The following is a 19,392-nucleotide window of genomic DNA, read 5'->3' as shown; positions in this document are numbered from 1 at the left end:
GAACCCCACCATCCAAACTGCTCACTATGCCTCCAGCCATGTCACCATGCTAACATACCTGTTTTTTATGTTAGTGCTTTTCCTATTAAACTCAATTACAGCCAGGAAGGAAATGAGGTCGTCTCACTCTGGCCTTGGGGAATGTTGGGGAACACTGTGCGTATGTCTCTAGCTACTTGGCTGTGTGTTCCTTCCAATGATGTACAGTATATAATAAACCCTGGATTGTCGATGCTATATATTGGCCAGTGAGAGCCACCGGTCAGCCAAATTGTCACTCCCTAGAAGGAGCAGTCCTCCGTAGGAATGAATTTAATTCGATAGTATTTCAATAAATGTTGTAGGGACAAAATGACATGGATTTGAGTATTTTTGTTGTTGTAGTGAAGACAGTTACGTTATAACTTCCCTAAAATTATACTTTAAGAAAATGAGTTGATTTATTTAATTGTTTTATTTGTTGTGGCAAAAACAAATGTAGGCGTGAATAAATACATAGCTTTCAAAATATTTTTTACAACAGTGGATGAATGCCAAGCGGGAGGTGCGGTGGCTTCAAAACAGCACCTAGTGTTCATATAAATAACTGGTTCCTTCCTTATCATCACCAAATCATAGTGCTTTCTCCTCTCTCTCTCTCTCTGGCCTACCTCATTTCTTTCCTTTCCCAACCTCTGACTCTCTCTATCCCCTCTCTCTCTCTGTCTCTGTCTCTCCATTTCCCTCAGCCCCCTCCACCACCACTTAGGCTTCCTAGCCGTGGTTGGTTGTCAGCAGGCATGCATGTGGCAGAGACACAGCTCCAGAGTCTGAGTGCCGTTCAGCGCGATATATGAGCAATAGCACAGTACTGTCAACAGCAGTGACAACGGAGCCAAAAAGAGATCAAGGCCCGACTGAACAAAGCCAGAGGTGCATTCAGTAGACTCCGTCCCATCCGGAGCACAAATGCATACACCCTCAAAACAAATATCCGGCTCTACAACAGCAATGCTTCTGCATGGTTCTGATTGCTGGAGGGTAGACAAAAACACGAAATAAGCAAGGTTGAGGCCTTCCATAATGATTACCTCCGCAAGATCTCCAGCATCTCCAACATAACATAACATCTCCAACAAGAACCTGTATATATATATTTTTTTAAAGTGTTTCACCTTTATTTAACCAGGTCAGGTAGTTGAGAATAAGTTCTCATTTACAACTGCGCCCTGGACAAGATAAAGGAAAGCAGTGCGACACAAACAACAACACAGAGTTACACATGGAATAAACAAGCGTACAGTCAATAACACAACAGAAAAAAAGTTTATATACAGTGTGTGCAAATGGCGTGAGGAGGTAAGGCAATAAAGCAATAAATAGGCCATAGTAGCGAAGTAATTACAATTTAGCAGATTAACACTGGAGTGATAAATGAGCAGATGATGATGTGCAAGTAGAGATACTGGTGTGCAAAAGAGCAGAAAAGTAAATAAAAACAATATGGGGATGAGGTAGGTAGATTGGGTGGGCTATTTGCATATGGACTATGTACAGTTGCAGCGATCGGTTAGCTGCTCAGATAGCTGATGTTTAAAGTTAGTGAGGGAAATATAAGTCTCCAGCTTCCAGCTCCAGCTGTATAGGAGGACGGGCTCCAAGAACATTGCCCTGGAGATAAAAATACACAGGATGTATCCAGAAAGGATCCCCAAAGTTGCCCTCTGATCGGCACCAACCAGAAAGCACCAGCGAGGCAGGTCAAAAACGACATTGTGAAGGATGGTGGCTGAGCTGGAAGAGATGGATTTCTCATGAGACAGGGCGCAAGCTGTGGCCAAAGACAGACTTCAGTGGCAGAAGATAGTTGCGGCCTTCTGTCCAACTAGGGACAAAGAGGACTAAGTAAGTAAGTACAGTTCTGTGAGCCTATAAATACCAACATATTCAAATAGTGATTGACATATTTTCATTAAAACCTTCATTTTGATTAATTTATTCATACTATTTCATCCTTACACAAGATATAGTTCCAACACAAATCTAGGGTTGCTACCCAAGCTGGCTGGTCGTTCGTTCTATTGATTCGGTTGCCCAGTCGTTCAGTCTTTTGGTTCTGTATCTATGGACGTGACCCAGTCGTTCGTTCCAAATGTTCCATTGCCATACTGGCTGGGAGCGTTCTTATCCCTTGCTTGCTAGCTAGCCAACTACGGCTAACTTACAGTCACGTCAAACGTAAAGAAGAATAACAACAGCAGCTGCATTTGCATTTGTTTAAACTGTTTTCTAGATACATTTACCTGGATACATCCATAACAATGAGTTAATGAGGCTCAATTTTGCATGGGATAGAAAAAGGGCTCTCTTCTCAGGACACTGTTGTTCAAAGGAGTTAGCCAACAACACAGCCAACAACACAGCTAACACAATCACTTCAAACTGAATCTGTAAAGACTGCAAACTAGTGCACTTTGTTTCGTTTGATCTTTTTTCTTTGACCTGACATTTCTTTGTATATATCCAGAAAAATGATGCCAACTGATTCATGATTTCGACTGGCTGAGAAACACTGCCTGCTTCTCTGTCTCGTCCCGACTCCTGAGCCCTACATATTCATTACTATGGAACAGCTGGAGATTGAATTTGAATGTTGAAACAATGTTGCAAATGTCGGAGAGTACATGTAACAGTATAACTTTAGTCCGTCCCTCGCCCCGACCCGGGCGCGAACCAGGGACCCTCTGCACATATCAACATCAGTCACCCACGAAGCATCGTTACCCATCGCTCCACAAAAGCCACGGCCCTTGCAGAGCAAGGGGAACCACTACTTCAAGGTCTCAAAGCGAGTGACGTCACAGATTGAAACGCTATTAGCGCACACCACCGATAACTAGCTAGCCATTTCACATTGGTTACATACAGATAGCAAGGTTTACACAAATCTCTGCTATTGAAAACGAAATGTTATTCTAGAAGAAATGTGAGATAATGTCGAGATGCTTTTTAGAGTGGAGATCAAATGTATAATTTTCCTGGCTGGCTTGATGAGACAGTGGATTGTGCAGTCAGATGGAACAGAGTAAATAGGCATTTTAATGTCATAGATTTTGCAGGTGGTAACTTGTGGAATAGACACCGGCTGGAATGCGCTTTTAACCAATCAGCATTCAGGATTAGATCCACCCACCCGTATAAATTCTAGAAAGAGCTTCAGAATCAGAGAGGACTCTAATCTGGAATCAGCCGTAGTTCCAGAGTGAGTGTTGACAAAATAAGAGCGAGCTCCAGTCCAGAGAGAGGGCTCAGTCCATAGGAGTTACAATAGCTTTGGTTCCCCCAATATGTTACGCTTCAGTTCCATCTCTCCAGGTAGGGGTTACAGTATCTTTGGTCCTCCGAATATGTCTGACTTCAGTTCCTACAGTATAACCCAAAGCCTTGGTCCAAGGGATACAGTAGCTTTGGTCAGGCAATATGTCTGGCTTCACTTCCTTCAGTATGAACCGGAGTAGAAAGAACCGGGACTCAGAGCTCGTTCAAAAGCTGTCCATCACAACGCAGGTCAGCTGACTTAGAGGCAGATAACAATCCATTACAGCGCAGAGGAAGGCAAAATAATAAGATGCACAAATCACAGCCTTGCTGGCTGAAGGACTGACTGACTGTGGAGTGACTGGGTATGAGAGAACCGTAAAAGGCAGTACAGTTTAGCCATGCACTAAATCACAACCTGGGCGCATATCAGAAGTCATTGGGCAAACTGCTACCGACTGGCCGCCTCCATGCCTGCCATCAGGACAAAGTGCTGATGTGAGGTAAAATGCTACGCTCCTCAATGAATTTCCATTGCCTTAGTCGGGTTCAAAGATAAATGGCTTAGATTGAGGATGGAGATCATTAGTGGGCTTTGATACTATATTGTGTGTAGAGCATATAACGTACTGTAACGATCTGTGTGGAAAATGCAACTCTCTCTCACAGTCTCATGTCAGGATTAGACGTTAGTCCACGTTTCTCCAAACGTCAAATTTCAAAGTGTTTAAGGTTAAGTTTAGGCATTAATTCCGAAATCTTAAGATTCGGTTTTAACTCCAAATGTTTAAGGTAAGGGTTAAGGTTTGGGATAGGCTTAACAACTTCCTATCACTGGATTCGAACATGCAACCTTTGGTACCAGAGGCAGATGCAGATAGCCCAGATGTGGATGGTCCGTCATCCCCGTCCACAACACCCTAGCAAAACCGAAACCTACTTGAAGATAACAGAGCTCACTGTTGCCTCTAGTGGTCTGTTTCCACTAATACTATACTTTTTCACAGGTGACCTGGCTGGGAAAAGGACAGTGTTAAAATGCTGATCAGTCTATATTCAGAAATCTATATCTCCCACAATGCAACACTGTATCAAGGAAGTACTGCTGACTCCTCAGATTGTGTTGACTGACATTTATAAAATGATTGCCTCTAAAACACACACACACACACACACACACACACACACACACACACACACACACACACACACACACACACACACACACACACACACACACACACACACACACACACACACACACACACACACACACATCAAAAAGCACTTTTTCAGGTGTCCCCCTTAAAGGTCACTGACTCTAAAATGCAGATTTTCTGTAGCTAGTGCAATACTGTCCTGTTTACCTGATGTAAATCATATCAGGGCTTTATAACACCCTGAAGCAGATTGAAGGGTTCTTTGGATGTGGGATTTATGAGGTGTGTTGTTTGCATAGGTCATATAACAGGTGTGTACCCTGTCAACTGATCACACATCTTACTAACGGTCTAATTAGCAGACTGATCAACATTGTTCCATCTCCTGTCATTGTCTGTAGAGAGAGAGAGAGAGTGTGGGGGGGGGGGGGGGGGGGGGGGGGGGTGGGTCTGTATGTGGGTGCTGACAATATGTGTCTGCAACAGAAAGAGAGAAAGCCTGTGTGTGTGTGTGTGTGTGTGTGTGCGTGCGGACGTGTGTGTGTGTGTGTGCACACCCTTGTTTGTGTGTTCTGCATGTTGGGTCAGGTGATAAGTGTGCTCCTCTATCTGAGAGGGCAGTAGGTCCTGTCACCGTCTCAGACAACAAGCATGTCCATTAGATTAGCATGTATTAAGGATCCCTGCTGCTCTCTTCTTAAAACGCCACAACACGCTCCTGGCCGGCCAATAGGAGTCAACAGCGCTCCGATACCTTCTCTTCCCTGTTTGTGAGTATGTGTGTGTGTGTGTGACTGTATTTGTGCTGTGAAGGACACCTTTAGCTGTAGCTTAGCTTCTTGCCACAATGGGCTCTTACTTTGACTCCTTTCAAGGAGCCTAAAAGGTGCAACGCTACAAGATGTCAATACAATATATCATAGAGGTTTGAGTATTTTCAAAAAGCGGCCCAAGAGTCAATCCATTGACTGAGAAGCAAAGGAGGTGTCGGGGGGGGAAACACGGGTCTAATATGTGAGTGTGAATATCAGAAGCTATAGATAACAAAATGTATACAGATGTAGGATGTTAATTTGAGTCCATTTTCTACAGCAGGAAAATGACCTGCTGTAGAATAGGCCCCCTCTAAAGATATATAGGTTCTAGATAGAACCCTCTGTAAAGGGTTCTACCCAGCATCAAAAAGGGTACCTTATGGGGACAAACCGAAAAACCCTGTAGGGTTCTACTTAGAACCTTTTCTTCTAAGTCTTCTGTAGGGCTGAACCTGCAGAGCTGATGAATGCACTTCATAATGTTTTGATTGTGTTTCCCGAGCTTTTATTCATTGCATGTTATTTTACAAGTTTTACCATGTCAAATATGAGCCACTATCGGGTGCCACCGTCAGTATTATCCACATACATTTCTTTTTGCATCATTCCATTCAATTCCGTTTACCTTTCTTTCCTCTGTCACGTTCTTGTAAATTGTTCCTGAGGGTTGCTAGCATCAGTGGATCACATTAGGCTATTATTTGTTCAATCCTTTAGGACATGTAGCCTATTTGAATCATTACGGAACAGTTTAAACCTGGAGCCTGGCGCACAATTCACGAAGACTGGACCGTTGTCCTACAGTTCCATGATGAATGAGAATTAGGGTATATGTATATTTGTAGGATTATTGTTCAACTCCTATTGTTCACTTTTTTACATTTTCCAATATTTCATGGATAGAACTTGAAAATGAAAACTTTCAGGATGAATCAAACCACTGTATTTTTTTTCGGCAACAATATTTAGTGCGTAAAGGCTCTACAAACCGTTTATTTTTGTACGATTCATCGTAAGGCCATTCTTTGAGTGCCTAGATATACCCTAACACAGTGGTGTTATCTCCTGGTTTACAGGCCACATCAGGCCTGGAAGACACATTATGCTTACTTGCAAAGTGATGTGTAATTCCTAATGGAATCTAGCCAGAGTTCGGATATTCAACAAGTGGAATTGTTATCACTTGCAAACTGCATTCAGAATGACTGCCAGGGTAGGGAAGATTGAATACTGAGGGTTCAATCATCTAAACTGGAACAACAATCTCAGTAACGGGTGCAATAAATCCAACAGATTGGATTAGTTTCGAAAACGGTATGTTATTTATCTCTGTATATCATAACATTTATTAATCAATCAATGTACATGCAAAAACACAGAAAAATCTCCCTGCATGCTAGGAAGTTATATATGGTTATATCTAGAACACTTCTGGCCTTCCAAAGAATCATCAAAGAACCCTTCTCCCAAAAACGTTTTTTTTTTTTGTAGGATGTCAAAGGTTCTAGGTAGAATCATTTGCCTTATAAAGAACCCTTGTCTTCCAAAAAGGGTTCTTCTGATCGAAATGGTTCTTGGTAGAACCCTGTCCCTCTGCAAATAACCCTTTTGGAATCCTTATCCTTCTATGAGTTTATAGCGTGGGTCGCCACATTTCATAAACGCAAATTATGAGGGCACACAATTCCAATTCTGAGTGACGGCACAGCTACTGTATTTATGTCCTATGTCACTGGGCAATACATGTCATGTTGATATGATTTTCAGTTTGTTTCCATATGGCTGGTTTCACATTAATCTCCAGGGATCATAAGGAAAAATCATCCAAAACAATTCCTATTTGCATGTATTATCCCCTTCTCCAAACAGGTGACTCATTTACATAGCTCTTATCAATAGATCTTATTACGCTGTAAAATACAGTGCATGGAGAACGGTGTTATTTCTATTTTAAAAAATCGAATAGATGCTTTTTTCACTTGGAACCGGTAGGCTCGCTACACCTTATTCATGGTTTCCTCACGCGTAAAGGTGGTGGAATTATTAGGGAATTAAGTCAAGGTCAGAATATGATGGCATATCTGTAGACACACCTTCGTTTATTCGAGCTCCAGGTCAAATGAATAGTTGGTGAATAGCATGCTATTCTCATGCCTAAATTCAGGGTCAGAATGCGCGCAGAGAGAAAAGCGGGTAGAAAGGGAACAATGTTCCATTTACCAGCGCTTAACTCAGGCCGGGAATCTGGGCCATTGAGTGGAAGAGGTGCTCAGTGGTGGCCCTAAGCCGATAGTATTCTTATTTTTGGTTGTGATTACATTGAGTTGAGGGTGGCAGGCTGGGCAGACAGGGTGGCAGAATAGAAGTCGTTTTTGGGATACCTCACTGGACCATGAACAATACCTCGACAGTAATAAACAACACAATCATGTTTTTTGTCAACCTAAGAATAATATTCCTATTATTCCTTCCTATTATGTTTCTGTAATCGAAGGTGACCAGCCCCAAAATTTGCTTTGCATTTCTGACACATTTTCTGTTGAATATAAGTCATCCAAATGATGGTCTTAGCTCCATTGGTAAAGGTGGAACCATCATGGATTTATTGCTATGGCTGACATGAAATAGAGCCTTTATTATTATTTTACAACCCCACTCTCCCGTTCGGTCCCCTTCCCCGTTCTCCCTGTACATAAATCATCTCTGTCCATAGCAGGTTAATGCAGACTCAGCCGTGGATATTGTTCCACTCTATATTCCGTCTCCGCCATGGGGTCATGGGTTCATACTCGGTAGGGTTAAGAACCGAAGGGAACACCAATGGATAATTTTTTATCAGCAGTGATCATATAGATACAGCTGACAACACAGAGTCAACACTGAATGATTAGGTGTTGAGTGGTGAAATTCTGGTCTCACCTCTATCTGTAGTTCAATAGAACTATGAGGATTGGCCTCAAGTAATTTCCAGGTGAGTGTAGCATCGTCTTGAGTCAATAATATCCTCCTGGTTTCTATTGCTACAGTATGAATAGTTTTAGTTGTTATATAACCCACTAGCAGCCAAGCACCATTACCATGGTGATGGTTTTTAATCCATGGATTAAGTTGAGTCTCTGATTGGAAGAAACACTTTGAATGCTTTTACCCAACATATCTCAGTAACCAATCAATGGTTGTTTCTCGACAGTAAAGATATTCAGAAAATGTTGAGTAACTCAATTAAATGCAGAGCTGAAACTGTGTCCCAGCATTAACCTGTTGAGGATGGGGGCGCTGTTGAGACTATTTATGCTAATCGGGTAATTTTTGAAACGGCTTCCCACAAAATCCTTGATCGTACAATATGCATATTATTATTATTATTGGATAGAAAACAGTCTATAGTTTCTATAGGAGTTGAAATTTTGTCTCTAAGTGGAACAGAGCCCATTCTACAGCAATTTCCCTGACATGGAGTCAGATTTCAGAAATGTTGGCCACTGTTCTGGAGTCAGTTAAAAGGGCACTGTTATTGCTATGACTATACGGACACTGCTTACGTCTTCCCCTGGATGCCTTTACGTGATGACGATTCCAATGGGGTCGATTGCGCGTTCACAGGCACTATAAATTAAAAAACCCTGTAGCTAGCAAGTCTTTTCTTGGTGCGTAACGCGCGTGGAGGACACCGACCCGCTCCTGTTCCAAGCGTTAGTTTAGCCTGTTATATTTCTCCGGTCATCTTTTTACTCGTTATAGGAGTTAAAAACATCATAAGGTAGTTAATTTAAAGCGTTTTATAGCAATTTATATCCGTTTAGTGCGATTTTGGGACATTTATTTTTGAAACACTGTGAATAGCTGGGCACGCTTTTCAGTTCATCCCGAACGCAGTTGGCATTTCCACATGGCAAGAGGACAGCTTTCCACCAAAAGACGATTACTCCCTAGAAAGGATCCTTTGCCCAAGATACTGATGGAAGAACAGCTCAAAGTAGGAAATTTTTATTATGATAAATCGTGTTTCTGTCGAAAAATTTTAGTGGCTTAGGACGCCATGTTTTTTGACGTAGCTTCGCTTGGCGCAAACTGTATTGAAAAGTAAGGATAAATTAAAAAATGTAATTCCGCAATTGTATTAAGAATTAAATTGTCTATCAATCCCAGTCCACCCTATATTTTTTAGTCACGTTTATGAGTATTTATGTATAAGAGTAGATCACTGTCTAAGTGGCGCAAGGACATTTTCTGACCAGCTGAGCTACATTTCACATTGTCTAACCATGATTTTGGTGGCTAAATATAAACATTTCGATCAAACTCTATATGGATTGTGTAATATGATGTTACAGGAGTGTCATCTGAAGAATTCTGAGAAGGTTAGTGAAAAAATTAATATATTTTTGGCGATGTTGACGTTATCGCCCACTTTGGCTAGAATCAATGCTGGGCTGCTATGTGCTATGTGCTATGCTAATATAACGATTTATTGTGTTTTCGCTGTAAGACACTTAGAAAATCTGAAATATTGTCTGTATTCACAGGATCTGTGTCTTTCGATTCGTGTATGCTGTGTATTTTTACGAAATGTTTGATGATTAGTAAGTAGGTAAACACGTTGCTCATAGTAATTATTCTAGTCCATTTGTGACGGTGGGTGCAATTGTAACCTATGCCATCTACCTGAAATATGCACTTTTTTCTAACAAAACCTATCCCATACCATAAATATGTTATCAGACTGTCATCTGATGAGTTTTTTTCTTGGTTAGGGGCTATAAATATCTTAGTTTAGCCGAATTGGTGATAGCTACTGGTGTTGGTGGACAAATAAAAGATGGTGGATTATGCTAATGTGTTTTTAGATAATAGATGTACATCTTTACATATTGTGTCTTCCCTGTAAAACATTTTAAAAATCGGACATGTTGACTGGATTCACAAGATCTGTGTCTTTCATTAGCTGTATTGGACTTTAATGTGTGAAAGTTAAATATTAAAAAAAAAATTTTTTTTTGAATTTCGCGGCACTGGTGGGGGGGGGGGGGGGGGGGGTGTGCCGCTAGCGGCACGCTCATCCTAGACAGGTTAAACTTGCCCAATAATGAACTGAAGGAGCCTAACGTTACTCCTTATAGTCCAAGGACATTCCTTACATGTTCTGTTTAGAGGCGAATTGCCTCTGCAAGCCAAAACAGCCAAATACTCCATCTAAACGTGAATCGATTCTCAATTGCGATACCTTCTAGAAACATAAAGCCCTCTACTTTCATATCACATCAAAATATTTTCATGAATTCAAAATATACTGTACACTGTTTTAACCGGATTTAACACACAGGTGTTCAGAGACGCATATAGGTAATTAGCACAGGTAGTCGACTCTGTCTTTGACAAACTTGAAAATGGCTGTCTAGCAATGATCAACAGCCAATATGACAGAGCTTGAAGATTTTTTTAAAGAATAATGTGCAAATATTGTACAATCCGGGAGTGCAATGCTCTTAGAGACTTATCTAGAAAGACTCACCGCTGTAATCACTGCCAAATGTAATTTTAACGTGTATTGACTCAGGGATGTAAATACTTATGTAATTCCGATATTTCTGTATTTCATTTTCAATAAATTTGCTAACATTTCCTAAAAAAATGTTATCACTTTGTCATTATGGGGTATTGTGTGTAAATGGGTGAGAAAATATATTTAATCCATTTTGAATTCAGGCTGTAACAAACAAAAGGTGGAATAACTCAAGGGGTATGAATACTCTCTGAAGGCACTCTACATATTGCAGCTTTAATTATAACATAGTCCTAATCAAAATATGTTGTAAGCAAAATAATAAAAAGGGCTGTCTGGTAGCCTCAATAATATACAAAGATTTGTAGTTGAACAAGTCATTTCATGTATATATTTTTTTTACTTGACTTGAGACTTGACTCAACTTGCACAATTTGGACTCGATTCAAGACTTGACCTGTTCTACTTGGGACTCAACTTGGGACTTGGGCCTTGTGACTTGAGACATGCTTGTGACTCGAACAATAGTGACTTGGTCCCACCTCTGCTGGAAGGCTCTCAAGATCGCAGTACCAGAAGCTAGGACCTGTCAGCCTAGCCAGCGAGGGTGCTGATAGGCTGGGTGGAAAGAAAAATACTACCGTGCAGGTAGAAAGAGTTAGCGAAAGATCTAGTTCTAGTCGTGTGCTTCGCTGATGCTTAGCTGTGTATAATAATTAAAGCTGCCTTCTTTGTTAGCTAGCTAGGTTAGCTTAGAGTGTGGCTAACCGAATCTCAAAAGTCTCTTTCCTTTCTTCCACCTTGGTGGGAATAAGCAGCACGAAGCAGGTAGCTCAAGGCAGCAGGTAGCTCAGGGCAGCAGGTAGCCTAGTCGTTTGAACATTGGGCCAGTAACTGAAAGGTTGCTAGATCAAATCCCTGAGCTGACAAGGTAAACATCTGTTGTTCTGCTCCTGAACAAGGCAGTTAACCCACTGTTCTTAGGCAGTCATTGTAAATAAGAATTTGTTATTTTTTAAATATTCTTAGTTAAATAAAGCTGAAGTAAAAAGCTAATTGGGCTGGTCGGGCGAGAGCTGTGTGGCACTAGCTGAACCGGAGACTGAGAAGTAGCTTTCGTGTGAGCTTAATCCTCTGGTTGAGAAGCTGCTGTCCTACGCTCGGTCAACCTATGAACAGTTAAGGCAGGAAAGCAAAGGTCCAAGTCGATAGTTGAGGAGAGTAGAGGTTCTTGATCAGATCCGTGAGGAAGACAAAAGAAGTGAAGATAGGAGTGGCTTATAGCCTATGAGAAGTGGAGTGGTCCACTACTGTCCGTTGCTATGACTGACGTTGTGCAATTGGATCTTCCTAGACTCCGCCCCCAAAAGGGACATTACCTAAAGTGAGAGACCAAACGATTAATTGAAATAGAACCTATTGAAATAATAGAAATATATACTGAACAAAAATATAAATGCAACATGTAAAGTGTTGGTTTCATGAGCTGACAGAAAATATCCTAGAAATATTCCATACGCACCAAAAGCTTATTTCGCAACAAAATATAGTGAGCATTTCTCATTTACCAAGATAATCCATCCACCTGACAGGTGTGGCATATCAAGAAGCTGATTAAACAGCATGATCATTACACAGGTGCACTTTGTGCTTGGGACAATAAAAGACCACTCTAAAATGTAAAGTTTTGCCACCCAACACAATACCACAGATGTCTCAAGTGGATGGAGCATGCAATTGGCATACTGCTGCAGTCATGTGTCCACCAGAGCTGTTGCCAGAGAATTGAATGCTAATTTTTCTACCATCAGCTGCCTCCAACATAGTTTTAGAGAATTTGGCAGTACGTCCAAACAGACTCACAACAGCAGACCACGTGTAACCATGCCATCCAAGGACCTCCACATCCGGCTTCTTCACCTGTGGGATCGTCTGAGACCAGCAACCCAGACAGCTAATGAAACTGAGCAGTATTTATGTCTGTAATAAAGCCCTTTTGTAAGGGAAAACCTCATTCTGACTGGCTTGGCTTGGCCCCCCAGTGGGTGGGCCTATGCCCTCCCAGGCCCATGCATTGGGGCGGCGGGTAGCCTAGTGGTTAAAGCATTGGACTAATAACCGAAAGGTTGCAAGATCGAATCCCCAAGCTGACAAGGTAAAAATCTGTTTCTGAGCCCCTGAAAAAGTCAGTTAACCTGTTGAGGCTGAGGGTGCCGCTAGCGGCACTCCCCCCCCACCCCCACTGAAAAGGCAGAGCCGCGAAATTCAAAAAAACAATTTTTTTTAAATATTTAACTTTCACACATTAAAGTCCAATACAGCTAATGAAAGATACAGATCTTGTGAATCCAGCCAACATGTCCGATTTTTAAAATGTTTTACAGGGAAGACACAATATGTAAAGATGTAAATCTATTACCTAAAAACACATTAGCATAATCCACCATCTTTTATTTGTCCACCAACACCAGTAGCTATCACCAATTCGGCTAAACTAAGATATTTATAGCCCCTAACCAAGAAAAAAACTCATCAGATGACAGTCTGATAACATATTTATGGTATGGGATAGGTTTTGTTAGAAAAATTTGCATATTTCAGGTAGATGGCATAGGTTACAATTGCACCCACCGTCACAAATGGACTAGAATAACTACATAGAGCAACGTGTTTACCTACTTACTAATCATCAAACATTTCGTAAAAATACACAGCATACACTAATCGAAAGACACAGATCCTGTGAATACAGACAATATTTCAGATTTTCTAAGTGTCTTACAGCGAAAACACAATAAATCGTTATATTAGCATAGCACATAGCACATAGCAGCCCAGCATTGATTCTAGCCAAAGTGAGCGATAACGTCAACATCGCCAAAATATATTATGTTTTTCACTAACCTTCTCAAAATTCTTCAGATGACACCCCTGTAACATCACATTACAACATACATATACAGTTTGTTCGAAAATGTGCATATTTAGCCACCAAAATCATGGTTAGACAATGTGAAATGTAGCCCAGCTGGTGAGAAAATGTCCGTGCGCCACTTAGACAGTGATCTACTCTTATACATAAATACTCATAAACGTGACTAAAAAATATAGGGTGGACATCGATTGATAGACAATTTAATTCTTAATACAATCGCGGAATTACATTTTTTAAATTATCCTTACTTTTCAATACAGTTTGCGCCAAGCGAAGCTACGTCAAAAAACATGGCGTCCTAAGCCACTAACATTTTTCGACAGAAAAACGATTTATCATAATAAAAATGTCCTACTTTGAGCTGTTCTTCCATCAGTATCTTGGGCAAAGGATCCTTTCTTGGGTCTAATCGTCTTTTGGTGGAAAGCTGTCCTCTTGCCATGTGGGAATGCCAACTGCGTTCAGCATGAACTGGAAGCGTGCCCAGCGATTCACAGCGTTTCAGAAATAAATGTCCCAAAATCGCACTAAACGGATATAAATTGCTATAAAACGCTTTAAATTAACTACCTTATGATGTTTTTAACTCCTATAACGAGTCTTAACATGACCGGAGAAAGATTACTCCCAACACTAATGCTTGGAACAGGTGCGGGTCGGTGTCCTCCACGCGCATAACGCAGCTCCAAAAGACTTACTAGCTACAGGGTTTTTTAATTTATAGTGCCTGTGAACGCGCAATCGACCCCATTCAAATCGTCATCACGTAAAGGCATCCAGGGGAAGACGTAAGCAGTGTCCGTATACTCATAGCAATAACTGTGGCCTTTTAACTGACTCCAGATCAGGGGCCAACATTTCTGAAATCTGACTCCATGTCAGGGAAATTGCTGTAGAATGGGTTCTGTTCCACTTAGAGACAAAATTTCAACTCCTATAGAAACTATAGACTGTTTTCTATCCAATAATAATAATAATATGCATATTCTACGATCAAGAATTTTGTGGGAAGCCGTTTCAAAAATTACACGATTAGCATAAATAGTGACAACAGCGCCCCCAGCCTCAACAGGTTAACCCACTGTTCCTAGGTCGTCATTGAAAACAAGAATTTGTTCTTAAGGGGTGCTGTTCACTTTGTAAAAATTTCGTTCCCAAATTAAACTGCCTCGTACTCAATTCTTGCTCGTACAATATGCATATTATTATTACTATTGGATAGAAAACACTCTCTAGTTTCTAAAACCGTTTGAATTATATCTGTGAGTAAAACAGAACTCGAGTTGGAGCAATCTTCCTGTCAGCAAGTGAGAAATCTGAAATCAGCCAGGCTGTTCTGAGGTCAGTTTATTAATTTGCATGTCTTCTATTGGTTGAGATGCACTGCATACGCCTTCCCCTGGATGTTAGCAAATAGTGAGAATTGGAATGGAGTTGCTAGGCAGATCTGAGGCCATATAAATGGACTGGGAACGTGGGGTCCAGTCTTTCCTTCATTCGCCATGACGCAAGACAGACCTCAGGATGGCGTTCTAGAAAGCTCCCGTTATAGCCCTTAGATATATCCGGCTCTGATTTTATTCGATATAGGTGTTAAAGACATGAATGTTATTATTTTATACCGAGTTATATCAGTTTATATCAGTATATTGCGATTTTCGGATATTTCTTTGTGCTGCGTTCTAGTGAGTTGAGCACGTCTGGGCCACATGGCTAATGTTTACTGCTAATTCCAAAGTTGAAGGCGACAATCTACAACCGAGCAACGATTCTTTTGGACAAAGGACAACTTGCCATAGATTCTGATGGGAGCTCATCAAAAAGTAAGAACTATTTATGATGTTAATTCGTTGTTCTGTTGAAAAATGTAAAACTCCTATTCCGCCATTAATTTCGGTACGGTCTCGCTTTAACGCACGCTGTATGTCGTAATAACGTTAATTTTAAAAATCTAACACAGCGGTTGCATTAAGAACTAATGTATCTTTCATTTGCTGTCCAACCTGTATTTTTTAGTCAAGTTTATGATTAGTTACTGATTAGATTAGGTGCCTCTCCCAAGATTTCTCCCGACATATTGTTGGCAGCTTGGCTACTATTCTCATTGTATAACCACGATTTGTGCCGCTAAATATGCACATTTTCGAACAAACTCTATATGTATTGTGTAATATGATGTTATAGGACTGTCATCTGAAGAAGTTTGAGAAGGTTAGTGAAAAAATTAATATCTTTTGCTGGTTTATTCGTTATCGCTATTGTTGGCTTGAATCAATGCTGTTGTGTGGTTGGCTATTGTAGTAAGCTATTATAATGCTATATTGTGTTTTCGCTGTAAAACACTTAAAAAAATCTGAAATATTGGCTGGATTCACAAGATCTTTGTCTTTCATTTGCTGTACGCTGTGTATTTTTCATAAATGTTTTATGATGAGTATTTAGGTAATTCACGTTGGTCTCTGTAGTTATTCTAGTTGCTTTGGTGAGTGTTGTGATGGTGGCTGCAATGTAAAACTATGATTTATACCTGAAATATGCACATTTTTCTAACAAAACATATGCTATACAATAAATATGTTATCAGACTGTCATCTGATGAAGTTGTTTCTTGGTTAGTGACTATTTATATCTTTATTTGGTCGAAATTGTGATAGCTACCTATGCAGGAAAAAAATGGTGGTCTTTTGCTATCGTGGTTAGCTAATAGATTTACATATTGTGTCTTCCCTGTAAAACATTTTAAAAATCAGAAATGATGGCTGGATTCACAAGATGTGTATCTTTCATCTGGTGTCTCGGACTTGTGATTTAATGATATTTAGATGCTAGTATTTACTTGTGACGCTATGCTAGGCTATGCTAGTCAGCTTTTTTACTGATGGGGGTGCTCCCGGATCCGGGATTGTGATGAAGTAAAAGTTAACTGACTTGCCTTGTTAAATAAATAAATAAATGGCTGCACCCCTGTCCAGTCATGAAATTCATAGGGCCAAATGAATCTATTTCAATTGACTGATTACCTCTGGAAGCCATGTCAGCACAAATAACTTTGTTGGGAGCTTCATGAAATGGGTTTCCATGGCTGAGCAGCCGCACACAAGCCTAAGATCACCATGCGCAATGCCAAGCGTGGCTGGAGTGGTTTAAAGCTCTCCGCCATTGGACTCTGAAGCAGTGGATATGCGTTCTCTGGAGTGATGAATCAAGCTTCACCATCTGGTAGTCAGACCGCCCAATATGGGTTTGGCGGATGCCAGAAGAATGCTACCTGCACCAATGCATAGTGCCAACTGTAAAGTTTGGTGGAGGAGGAATAATGATCTGGGGCTGTTTTTCATAGATCGGGCCAAGCCCCTTAGTTCCAGTGAAAGGAAACCTTAACGCTACAGAATAAAACAACATTCTAGACAATTCTGTGCTTCCAACCTTGTGGCAACAGTTTGGGGAAGGCCCTTTCTTGTCAGCACAAGGGAAGGACCTTTCTTGCCCACGTGCACAAAGCGAGGTCCAGGCAGAAATGGTTTGTCGAGATTGGTGGAGAAGAACTTTACTGGCCTGCACAGAGTGCTGACCTCAACCCCATCGAAGACCTTTGGGATGAATGGCCCAACATCAGTGCCCTACCTAACTAATTCTCTTGTGGCTGAATGGAAGCAAGTCCCTGCAGCAATATTCCATCATCTAGTAATGTTCCATCATCTAGTGGAAAAACTTCCCAGAAGAGTGCATGCTGTTATAGCGGCAAAAGGGTGGACCAATTCCATATTAATGCCCATGATTTTGGAATAAACTGTTCGACGAACAGGTGTCCACATACTTTTTGTCATGTAGTGCGAAATGACCCTCTCCTGAGCTTTCTAATATTTTCAAATTGCCTACTGTTCCTATAGCAATGTACAAACACAGATCATCCCTAAGGTGATCTATTCAGGGCTGCAGCTGTTCATCAGAATCATACCACCACACACAGAAGATACCTGGGACATTGAGTAGAGCTGATACACTCCTGTTCCATTGGCTCAGTGGGCTATTAAGAGCATGTCGATGGAAACACAGCGGCTGTTGTGGGTTTGAATCCTGCATGGGCCACATATTGAATATATGTCACTCTTAAAATGTCTTTGAATGAAAGCATCCACTACAGGTCTATATTCTACAATATGTCCAACAGCGACCCTGGCAACACAAGGTCACATTTTAGCAAACCAATCTTTCAAGAGGGGTATTCCACTTTATGCTGCATCTTACATTTCATGTAGTATATTTTCCCAGGGTTTCTCCCTCATGTCAAACGAACCCTTGATGAAACTTGCCCGTGCGCGCGCGCACACACACACACACACACACACACACGCAAACTCCTTCCATAATCAGCCCTAACACACAGAACCCAAAGCAACCCAGGCAGTGAAACGGAGATACGGGAATGAGAGGGAAAGTGGTACAACGCTTAATAGGTCAGAAGAATGCTGTAGTCTACCCATCTGTTCTACTACTCCTCTCTTCTCTCCTCTCCATCTGTGCAGTGAAAGTATGCTCCAGTGGTCCTCCTCCCAGCTCTAACATCTGTATCTGGCTCCGCGCTGTACTCTAACCTCCACTGTGTCTGAGTGCTCTTATGCTATACCACAACACTGATTCCCCGATTAGACCTAGTTACTGCTCCATGCTATGCTACTTCAGCTCATTCACTTCAGACAAGATGAATACAAGAAGTGTAGAGAAAGTGAGACACTGTCATAGTGACAGTGAGACAGGGAGAGGCAGAGAGAAAGACGAGAGAAGAGGAGAGAGGATATTGGACAGCAGGAAGAGAAGGAAACAAACAACAGGAGAACAGTGCAAGCAAGAGAAGAATAGAGAGACACGGAGGGATAGATATAAAACAGAGAATCTATACCTGACAGGGAGTCAGAAGACATGCTTTCCTGTCTCTGCATCTCTTGCTTTCCTTAGGCTCCTTTATGAGTGACTGTGTGCGAGAGAGGGAGCGTGAGCCAGCGAGCACGCCTCAAAGAGTGTGTATACGTTTGTGTGTGTGTGTGTGTGTGTGTTGTGATGACGGATTCCGCGGCGTAGCCCAGTGAGAAAGAGGAAGCGAGCGAGGGATGGCGGGAGACCAAGGCTTTAATAGCCCACGCTGCCTTGCGAAAGAGACCCTAGTCTCAACGGGGACTTCCTGTTTAAATAATGTTAAATTCAAAAATAAATATAACAAATATACCACAAACACACACAGACACGCACTCGCGCACACACGCACGCAAGTAAGCACACACACAAACAAGAAGGAACCATGTGCGTGGATCTGAGCATGAGCATGGATCTGAGGGAGGCAGCAGGAAAGAGGAGGGAGAGGAGGAGAGCGGAAAGAAAGCAATCACCTTTAGTGCATGCTTAGACACTCAGGCACTGGGCCATTACTCTTCCCTCCCCTCCGCATAACCTTGTAATGCCTGCTGAATGTTAAGCCACTCCTCGCAGCACCTAACACCGCTCACATCTCAGACTGTGTGGGTGTGTGTGTTGATCTGTGTGTGTGTGTGTGTGTGTGTGTGTGTGTGTGTGTGTGTGTGTGTGTGTGTGTGTGTGTGTGTGTGTGTGTGTGTGTGTGTGTGTGTGTGTGTGTGTGTGTGCGATGCAGCCTCTGACATTAGCTACTTTTTCACCAGTGTGTGTTTG

The 19,392-nt window shown here is 41.5% G+C and overlaps 1 protein-coding gene across 1 annotated transcript in view; it reads right to left on the bottom strand.

Moving 5' to 3' along the window:
• si:dkeyp-72a4.1 (uncharacterized protein LOC100148058 homolog) overlaps positions 1-18,777 on the bottom strand; it is a 37,236-nt gene extending 18,459 nt beyond the window's left edge. The window contains exon 1 of the mRNA XM_055935154.1: positions 18,611-18,777. Coding sequence (XP_055791129.1) covers positions 18,611-18,650 — 40 coding nt within the window. The 5' untranslated portion in view covers positions 18,651-18,777. The remainder of the gene's footprint in view (positions 1-18,610) is intronic.
• Positions 18,778-19,392: the final 615 nt, after the last annotated feature.

Source organism: Salvelinus fontinalis, chromosome 10 (assembly GCF_029448725.1).
Source record: "Salvelinus fontinalis isolate EN_2023a chromosome 10, ASM2944872v1, whole genome shotgun sequence".
NCBI classification, from domain to species: domain Eukaryota; kingdom Metazoa; phylum Chordata; class Actinopteri; order Salmoniformes; family Salmonidae; genus Salvelinus; species Salvelinus fontinalis.
This window is presented reverse-complemented; position numbering and strand designations above follow the sequence as displayed.